The following is a 10851-nucleotide window of genomic DNA, read 5'->3' on the forward strand; positions in this document are numbered from 1 at the left end:
TTTTATGGACGTGTTATCGAATTGTGGAACGGATGGGAGCTTCGAGCAATGATCTTGCTGAGTCTCTCGCTGCAAATTTTCCTGACCATCACTGGCAGTCGACGAAAGTATACAGCCGGAATCTGGTTCGGGATGTTTGTTTGGCTAGCATATTTGTCAGCAGATTGGTTTGCAACTATTACTTTGGGTATTCTTGCTCGTAGCCAAGGGGGTTCAGAATCCAAAGGTACCACTTCAAATGCAAGTTTCATCCCGGCATTCTGGGCACCGATGCTCCTTGTGCACCTTGGAGGCCCTGACACTATTACTGCCTATTCAGTACAGGACAACGAATTGTGGTCGAGGCACTTGCTTCAGCTATTAACCCAACTAACGGTGGCCTTTTATGTTTCGTTGAGGTCATGGTGGAGCAATGATCCGCTCATATATATAGTCATTCCCATCTTTGTGTCTGGAGTTATCAAATATGGAGAGAAGATTTGGGTTCTCTGGTGCGCAAGCTCCAGCAAGTTGATGAACTCAGCAAACGAAGCTGGCGTACATGTACGAGGGCAAATATATCCGGAAATTTTGCGCCACCAAAAGTTGGATGATATTTTGCCTCAACTTTATGAAATTTTGATCACGGAACTGGGCATAGATCGCCTTAAGCAAATGTTGGGCATAGAAGGGGGCACGCAACCAGGCCTTCGTGATATTTTTGTCACAGAACAGGGCTCGAGGCGCTTTGTTGAAATGTTTGTCACAGAAGGGTTCGTGGATCGGATTGATGATATTTTGAGCAGTGAAGAAGAGAACGTGCGTCGCATTAATGAAATTTTGGGCACAGAAGGCTTTGATAAAATTTCGGGCTTTAATAACATAATATCAGAGGCCAAAAAGTTCCATGAAGCTTGTTTCTTATTCCAAACATTGAAGGTACTATTTGCTGATTACCCCGTTCCATTTCCTGTTCATAGGATCAGCTACGGTATCTTGCAGAGCAAGGATGCTGCTGGAGCATTCAAATTGATAGAAGTTGAGTTGGGGTTCATGTTCGATGTACTTTTCACCAAGGTGATGACAACCGTTTGTCCGAGACCACGCATCATTCTCCGCTTCATCACCTTTCTGTCCTCTGTCTCTGCATTAGTAGCATTCTCATCAATGACCAGAAACTCGCATACCTATTCCAAATCTGATATTATTGTATCATACTTGTTGCTGTTCGGAGCTACTGTTCTGGAGATTTACTCGGCCATTTTGATGCTTTTCTCCGATTGGGGTATGCTTTGGCTTAGCGATCAAAGGAAGCCACTGGCGGATTCTATTTCTCGAGTTATTTGTTCTTCTCGGTTGCTATCGTTTTTTAGCAAAAACAAAAAGTGGAAAGCATCTATAGCCCAGTATGAGCCAAAAAATTCTAGAGAGAGCCCATGTAAACACCTCCCAAAACTCTTTAGAACCGGCAACATTCAGAGCTGGGAGGTTGTTGGTGGTGATTTAAAGGAATTGATCTTCAAACGTGTCTTAGATATGCGTTCAAGATGCAATTTCCCATTATCTCCATATAAGATATTGGAAGAGAAAGGTGATCATGCCCTTAGAAGTAAGGATTGCCTTTCATGGTCCGTGGTTGATAAAGACTTTCATGAAAGCCTCCTCATATGGCACATTGCTGTTAATACTTGCGTCGACCAGAATTCAATTCATGGTAACATGAGCAGATCATTATCTCGTTACATGATGTATCTATGGAGTGATTTGCCGTTTATGCTACCCAAAGAGTTGGGCGAACCAAAGTACAAGCAAATCGGTCAAAACCCGGGAGGGTCAGCACTATCTGATGGTGGCGATAAACTTGCCGAGTCATTGGACTTGCTGCAGAGTGAACAGAAATGGGAATTGATAAGTGAAGTTCTGGTGGAGATGCTAACTTATGCTGCGATTCAATGTGGATGGAAAGAGCATGCTCGAGCACTTCAAGGAGGAGGAGAGCTACTCACTTTGGTGGCCGTTCTTATGGCTCATCTTGGCCTCCATGGACAGTGTAAGTAATTAACTAATGCTATCGAATTACTTAATATTACTTGCTCTTAATTTCTCAGTTTGTACAAACTCTTGAATGATTTTATGTAATAATATGTCTAACAAATTCTGTAAAACATGCTTAATATTTATGAAACTAGATTGAATTTTTATTAGTATATACTAAAAACTGAGTCTTTTTTAAAATGATATTTTTGGTGAATAAAATTGATAAAATCAAATGGTAGTACAAAAGGGGATACATAAAAGATTTAACAACACATGAATAAATTATGGACTGACGAAGCCAAAAATAAGATTCAAGGAATCCTCGCTTTCTTCATAGTAGATTCAGCGGGCCTCGTGAGGATACACTAGGCTTAGAGATTCTTGATCTTCTGCAAAATTAGTAGCGTAGGAGACTCAATTTAGCAAGATTGATGGGGAAAATGAACTATAAATACCGTGCATGTTGTACTAAAGAAGCAACAGAGGATAATGTTCTTTTTTTGTGGCGATATATCTGTTTTTTTCTTTTTTTACTTGCCCTTACCAAAAATCTTTTTGAGGTATTTATACCCGAAGAAACATGGAGGTAGGGACATAAATTAAAAGGCAAAACGTTGTCCAAACTAGTGTAGAGGTAATCATAGGAATAGTGTAGAGGTATTTATAGCTCCAATGAGTTAATGGTGTGTTATTCAAGATGAGATTTTATCAACGCAAAAGTGTTTAACATGTAAAACATTACCGAGGATGAAGAATTATTTGGGTTTTTTTTAAGTATTTTTTTGTTTGAAAATATATTAAAATAATATTATTTTTTATTTTTAAAAAAATATTTTTAATATTATTATTTAAAAAACATAAAAAAAATTAATTTTAAATAAATTTTTTTTATTATTTTTTAAAAAACGTGTAGAATCCAAACCATACCTAAGTGGGCTCATGATGTGGTGGAAGTGGCTTTGTCAAGGTTAATCTAAAGCTTTAAAAAAAAAATTATATTTTTTTTTTATATATATTCTCAATTTTTTTTAATGTGTTAATATTAAAATAATTTTTTAAAAATAAAAATATTATTTTAATATATCTCCTAACAAATATCATTTTAAAAAATAATCATTAACTATGTAACAGAATTTTAATTCTGCCTGAATGTTGAGACTGGATAGGGTTTTTCAAAACACCCAAGTTTTTTTTTATAGGCTAAAGGGACATAACAGACCTTTAAAAAAGGGTATTCGCTATAAAATTGATCAAATAAAAATACAAACTTCAATGTGCCACAATCCTAATGGTTTATGGCAAAAAGCTGCCATTAAACCCTTTATTAAACTAGCAAATGTTTTTGGGCTGTTTCTTAGGAAGAATACAATTGGGCCTATTGGTATTCCAATAGGCCCATTTGTCTCAATAAAATGAAATTACCATTTGCCATTATTTCGGTACAAAAAATAGGTAGAAGTATCAATCGGATATTGATGATACCCGGTTGAACTTTCCATTGCTGATTTCCGCTTTGAACGTTTTCAAACCTATTTGCAACAGCCGAATGCAATAATCTGAACGGATTTTCTCACTTCTGCATCTACTGAATCGATATTTGTCATAGAAAGATAGGTATATACAATTTCTCCAGCTTTTAGTTGAAGCCAAAACGTTTTGGCCTTAGCTATAAGCCATTTCAATTACAACAAGAAAACAGTCTGTTCTTCCAAAATCAAGGCTGCAAATTAAAAAACAGCCATCTCTACAGCCCATTTAAACGAACAAAATGCAGTAAAGCTGCCGCCATCATCTAAAGGATCCTTGGAGACATCTGATAATATATCTATCATCTAAAGCTGCAACATTGTGCCCGACCTCTCGCCAACTTGTCCCACAGACAGATCATCTGCCTTGGGGATTGGTAATGTGCGGTATAGTAGTTCTCCAAGCATCCGTATTGACAGAATTTCCAGTTGTGGGAGTACTGAACAGGGGTGGAGCTGTTAAATTGTTCAACCCACATTCCCATACTAACATCTTCCATCTTAAAGAGCTGCAATGAGAGTTTAACAATATTTTCATGTACAAACTACAAGCTGATAGGAAAGGTAGTTGTCAAAGAAATGCTAACAGAAAGGGGGGCAGAGAGGGGAAGAGAGCATCCTTCAACTGAGGGAGGTATTAGATAAGATTAAATATCACTAACCCTGAGGCTTCGTTTGCCATGTTGAGCAATGACAAATTTAGCAATATCAGTAGAAATTACATATCCAGGTCCATTGGCGTAAGGAGGATATACTTCTTCAGGCCATTCCTGTTACATTTAAGCAAATAAACTTCAAATGCAAGAAGTGAACATAGAAAAACAATTTCATCATTCAGATTCTATTTATCAAGACAGAGAAATTGAAATTTTGAATTCATTTGAGTAGCAACATGGCTAACCATATCTAGATTAGTTCCTTTTCCATTTTGCACTCCTAGTCAAAGCAGAATGTGTAAGATGTTCAGGACTATGTGCTCAACTAAAAAATGGTCCCCCAGTCCCTAAAAACTACAAACACAAAAAAGCAGCACCTTTAAGGATGATGACTCTGATAGCAGGTTGGGAATGATGTTTTAATTCTTTAACTAACACAGGAAAAACCCTTATCATAGCTAGCCAACAAGCACAAACAGCCTTCTCAAAGCTGTCTTATGCCATTCTATGCCTTGAACAAGTTCCTTGACCAACATCTATTCCATTCCATGAAATATCAAATGCGGTCAAAAAATTACAAGGGAAAGGGGTAAGAAGGAAGACAGTTAGGCAACTCTTGCAAGTACTGTGGGAAGTGATACCTCATTCGGGTAATGCAAAAGTGCCATAACCAGTATCACCAACGTTGCTTCTAGTACAACAGAGAATGGTGCTACAGCTTGATAAACAATTAAAACTTCTTCAGCTTCTTTTCATGATGTTCAGCCCAACCCCAGGTGGCTTATGTGATCCCAGAAGAGATTGCTGAGATGTATATTTTGTAGAGATTCTAATAATTGCCCTTTTACTCCTTTTACCCAGACTTTCTTATTTTATTTTTTTTTCCTTTTTGTATGTTATTTTAAGAGAAAAGGGAACAAGACAATTGAATTAATAAGAGTGAAGACAGTGTTGCAAGGGATTTTATTAAATCAGAATTCCCACAAATGCATTAAAACTTGCATACCTCAAAAGTAACTGCCCATTTTCCATTTCTTAGAGGACGATGTAAGAGATTGAGATTGCCCATATAAAGAGACTTGTTGGGAGAGGTTCGATCAATTTCTTTCAAGACTGTATCCACCCTAACAAATGTATCATCATCACATTTCATTATGTATGCAGCTGAGACATTCTGAACCTGTATTCAGCATATTCAGAGATACCAAAACAAATAGATTCAGGAGATATAAATAAGTACACAGTCACAGATATCCTATTTAAAAGATTCAATGAAAGATGATCAATGAATAAAGTATAGACTTACCCCAAACTCACAAATAGCAATAGTTTTGAGAACCACAAGCTCATAGCGATCCATAAATGGCAAAATCACAATATCACCAAAGTAAGCTGCCTCTCTTTTTAGCACTGCATTCACCTCCTTCCTTGGATTCTGTGATTTCGTAAACGAGTACAAAGATAAATTAGAGTGTGACTGTTATAAAAATGGTAGCTAAGAAGAATGGAAAAAAAGAAAAATGAATAGTAAAAAAACATAATGCCACTTCCTCTGTTCCAAAACAACAGAACATCTTATAGAATGCACAATATTACATTAAGATGATTAAATAATTCGACAACTGAGACGCAAATACAGGCTCACTTATGCACAATGAGCCCTAAACACATAATATGTACTTGATAGAAAGGCAAAATGACAACTCGCAGAATAACCACCCCTCTTAACTTTTGACCATGGACATAAATCAGGGAATAATGGATCATAATTTTGGGATAAGAAGGAATAAGAATACTCCAAAGCATTTCCTCAAAAAAAAAATAGAAAGGGTGCATAAATTGAGCAAACCTCACATGCATATGTCGTATATCAAGGGTATTTATGTGAGTGTCACCACACAAAGTTTCTTTGCAAGGCAAAATTTTAACCTAAGACTTAAACCAACACTGCCCTAGCCTGTGGCTACATCTGCAGATGTTGAAGGGTAACAACAGAGATTGATCCTAGCATCCAAGTTCCCTTGACTTGTAAAGTTATTTTGAGTGCTTTAATCATCAATGAGGAGGAGGGGGGGGGGCTAAGGCTGCTAAATGTGTCAGTGGTCCCTCAACTATTGCTCAATTTCAATCTAATTTACAATTTTCTTTGAGATTTTAATGCAGTGCTTTGATCCCAACTTTCCAATAACTTTTTTCTGATGTAGCCAAACAACTACTAGCATGTATATATTTTTTTAATTTCACTTTTTGAATGATATTTAAAAAAAAAAAATGTTAGCAAGAAGAAACAGAAATTGGATAAAAAGATCACGCACTACACTTTTGAAGTTGAAATAATACATTAGAAAATTTGATGGTTGAGGAATCCTTCTGAAATCATGGAATAATTAAGTGACTGTTTATACAGTTAAACACTCCTTCAAAATAAATAAATCAATGTGGAGATCTTACCAGTGCAACAAAGAAACGAGCAACTACATTTGAAGACTTGATTACAGATGATTGCATCCAAGTTTTTCTAACTGCCATGCGTTCTGCAAAGTGATTTGTAGCTGATAGGATCCCAATAAAAAGTTGAAGGGGACTCTTTGGTAAAGGATGAGCTTTCCACTTCTCTGACATTTCCAATACTCGCTGAGGAGAGAAGCTTGGATGAGAGCTGGGCAGAGAAGTTGCAAAAACTGAATGAACATCTACGTCTCCTTTGATTGCTAATCCTGTTGCATCTTCAAGGGTAAATCCCTGAAGGCACAGAAAAAAATTTAGGAAAGTATTTTGAGTTTAATTTTAATAGAAAAGAATTGAACTCTCTTTGAATATGTACTTAAACAAAACGTAATACCACTGTAACAAACATGACTGTTAAGAACAGGAACCTCAAAAATCTACAGATAGACCATAACAAAGAAATCCAGTGGAAAGAAAAGGAATCACAGACTTAAAATGATGGCAAACAGTGATAAGCTTAGTTCGTGGAAATATTCATAGAAAAAATGCAAATCTCACAAACAATTTGAAAGTACTGTTTTTCCATAGTGAGTGGATGGAACCACTAGAAAGACCATTGAGCATCAGATATGCAGATATATGTCCCAAATCCAGAAGGCCAAGGTTCACCATTTGAGTTAGAGAATCAGGAAAAAACTGTCATAGGATATAACAATCACTTTTTTTCTCATCTATATCAACATACCGGACGATATGGAAATGAGGTCACATGCCGCCCCCCAACAGTAATATGGTATCCATCAACACCAGCACGCAAGGTCAGGATAAACAATCCGCCCTCCACAAAAGGAAATGGCCATGTCACTTCAGGTTTCTGTTCACGCCCTATAAATCTCTTGAACCATGAGGCTGTCTTGGACTCTTTTGAATCTACATTATCATCACGCATCCATTTCTCACACCTCACATGTTCATCAACTGTCAAACATATGCATTAGAAAAACTTTCAATTTAATTATTTAAAATAGAGTGCCATAAGCAGTTTTAGCTTTTGTCCCTATTTCTAATTGAATTGTATAAAAAAAATAAGAAAAGCAACAATATCTCTCTCACCTCACACAACAGCTGGTGTGAAGAAAAGTGTCTAGAGAATATCCAAAACTTTTAAACATCAATTCCTGGGACTTGAGCCTCATTCAAATACCTCAAGTCATTTCTTGAATTCTTCAATGTTTATATGTGAAGCCATGTTTCGTTGGCCCCAGCCCGTCACAAGGTGAATTTAAATCCAACTTGGGAAAATTCTTTACATCTACTTAATTTCCAGCATATAATGGGGAATACTATTTGTGGTTTTGGCACCCATGAAAAGAAGAAAATAAATTCTTTCTTTAATACATGTATACACTAAATAATTATCTTTCCAAGTTGCATTTGACTTAACGTACATAAGCAAACAAGGAAAACAAGTTAATTAACACAATTAAGAAACAAGTTAAATCTTACCCAGCATATCCTCATCTTTCTTGGATGGCAAACCATCGCATCTTTGAGCTGTCCCCCATTGCATCCTATAGCAGGTATTATGCTCAATGACTGGATGCTGACTCCAATCTCCTCTCAATCGAGGATTTAAATGTAGAATTTTTGGTGGATCCTCTCCCTCCACTGACTTTAAACCCTGCAGCTCAATCATGAACTGTGAAACCATTACATTACCATTACCATTCCTCAACCTTGCAAGCTGGGGTACATACTCCTGGTGTGCATGATGGGGTGTTCCCACAATGGTTATAGAAGACCCAGCAGCTAAACCACATGGTAGAAACATCATCTTATCCCCTCCAGCCAACTCTTCTCCACTCATGGATACCCACAAAGGACAAGACTCAATCTTCCCCTCATATAACAAACTCTGTCCAATCTCCTCTCCATCATACTTTTCCACTTCTTCCCATGCCTTCAACCCAAGCAGCCATGCTTCATCTGCCATCCTCTCAAGTGGTGATAATTTCATAGTTGCATTCCTTCGCCTCATAATTCCTCCTGTTATTCTTCCATAACGATATTGAAGTGGCTTTATAGTTTTAGACCCTCCCTTTTCATCTTCCAAAGGTTCCTTACTAGGCATCATCGGAGCATTCTGGTTTTGATTATCCTCTAATTTCCGGTGGAAAGCATCCTTATAAACAGAACTAAAAGATGGTTTGCTTAAATCGGAGTCTTCAACATCTTTTACCATAGATGACGAATCCAATCCAGCATAACTATCATCCACACTCAACATTGATGCAATCTCTAAAAAATGTGGAAACTTCAATGCTAAAAACACCAAGTATATTGCTCCTACAGCCAACAAAATATGCGACAGCTTGCACCTCCTAGTACTAGAAGGTTCAATCTTTAACCTCTTCATCTTAATACCACCCAACAAGCTACAATGCAAGAACAACACAAAAGCTCTATAAAACCCAAAAACCTCCCATGTCTCTAAATCAGCATAAGAGCCCAGAACAAGCTTAAGACTTTCTAAAATACTAAACTATGAAAAGAAAAAAACCCCAAAAACCTCTGATATGCCTATTCTCTAAATGAACATAAAAACCCAGATTCCAAAACAAGCTAAGCTAAGAGAAAATGCTCAAAATGTCCCAAAAAATATACCCTTTTTCATCAGATTTAATGAAGAATCCAAAAATCTCCAAAACCCATTTCAGAAAATGATCAATGAAGCTGAAAATTCAGAAGAATTCGAAAAGAAAGCCAAAATCTTGAGAGTTGAACCTGGAGATCAGAATCGAGCAAAACCCATGAAGTTTGAGACTTTTTTTAAGGAGAGGAACGGGAATTGGGTGATTGATCAAAGAAACTGACACAAATTGAGTGCGAGCTTCATACGAGAATCGAAAAGAAAAAAGAGAGAGAGAGATAAAGGGAGGGAGAGAGACAGTGTGGTAGAGGTTTGCAATCTCTAACGTGTATACGGCAACCAAATTAAATTAATTGAAAAAATAATTGAGAATTTTCGGGTACTTCAATTCTTTTTATTTTTTCGGGTTGGATGGCTGGATTTTTTAAATAATAGTCGATTCAAGCTCGAACCAAAGTCATTAAAACTGGTCTGAGCTATGACACTGTCCAAGACCTGCGTCAGATTAATTTATATTAACTCAAAATAATATTATTTTATTTAAAAAATAGAATTAAGATTATATTATTTTAATGAAAAAACCAAATGGGTTTTGATCATGTTAATAGATCCTGAGATAAATGTGTTGGTTTCCCACTCTAACTAAGTCAACTTATTTTTTTATAACTCAATTCGAGTTTAAGTTTTAGATTTATCTAGTTACTAGGAGACCCGCTAATGCAAGTCAAGATTAATAACACATGTCAAACTTATTAGGAAAACTTTTGGAAATAATAAAATATAAAGACGCAGAAAGAGCTTTCAAAATTAATTAGGAGTTTATTGACTTTATTAATGCTTTTCTATTTAAAGTTTTTGGAATAAAAATAGTTTTTTTATTATCAATTTTTTTTGTTAATCCATATTAGCCTCGCATTAAAAAAAAAAAAACAAACCTTCAAATAAAAGCTTCTTTTGGTATTATTAAGAGAGAAAATTGGTGTTTAATGCAATTTTTTAATGATTCAGAGTTTAATTTATATTGAATGTATGGTGGACCATGCTAATAAATGTCTATTTATCAAATCTCAATCAAAAACCCAAATGGGTAAAAAAATATAAAAATTTAATCTTTAATTGAAAGCAAAAGATAAAATCTTGAAAACGAAAAAGATATAAATCTGCTATTGATAATTTTAAAATGTAACTCCACAATAATAATAATAATAATAATAATAATAATTTATTTTATTATTCAGGAAAAAACCTTTAATATTATTTGGCTTAAATACACATAGAAAAATACATGAAAATTATTAGACTTAGACCCATATCATTCTTTTTTTTTAATTAATATATATTCAGTTTGCACACATTAAATTAAATTTTTACACTGCACATAAAACTCGTAAAATAAAACTTATATCCTGTAATCAGTGCCTATCAATATTAATAAGCAAAAAAAAATTGAATAAAACCACAAAAAAAATATATCTCTCTTTAGTCTACATCAAGTTTACCAACTCAAACACACATTGATGGTTGACAGTTGACACCCAACATTCCCTTCCATAGA

At 35.5% G+C, this 10851-nt stretch overlaps 2 protein-coding genes across 2 annotated transcripts; one reads left to right on the top strand and one right to left on the bottom strand.

Moving 5' to 3' along the window:
- The first annotated feature begins 654 nt into the window (after nucleotides 1-654).
- On the top strand, nucleotides 655-2037 carry LOC140955743 (uncharacterized). The gene has a single exon (XM_073410226.1). It carries the CDS (start codon nucleotides 655-657, stop codon nucleotides 2035-2037), a length of 1383 nt encoding a protein of 460 aa, XP_073266327.1.
- Nucleotides 2038-3599: 1562 nt separating this feature from the next.
- On the bottom strand, nucleotides 3600-9621 carry LOC118046172 (hydroxyproline O-galactosyltransferase GALT2). Its single transcript, XM_035054965.2, has 7 exons — nucleotides 8153-9621; nucleotides 7392-7624; nucleotides 6650-6940; nucleotides 5505-5633; nucleotides 5205-5378; nucleotides 4205-4312; nucleotides 3600-4051 (listed from the first exon to the last, which is right to left on the bottom strand). The coding sequence occupies exons 1-7, from the start codon at nucleotides 9060-9062 to the stop codon at nucleotides 3845-3847; spliced, it is 2052 nt and encodes a 683-aa protein (XP_034910856.1). The 5' UTR covers nucleotides 9063-9621; the 3' UTR covers nucleotides 3600-3844.
- Between the last annotated feature and the right edge of the window lie 1230 nt (nucleotides 9622-10851).

This window comes from Populus alba, chromosome 6 (genome assembly GCF_005239225.2).
Source record: "Populus alba chromosome 6, ASM523922v2, whole genome shotgun sequence".
NCBI lineage: Eukaryota > Viridiplantae > Streptophyta > Magnoliopsida > Malpighiales > Salicaceae > Populus > Populus alba.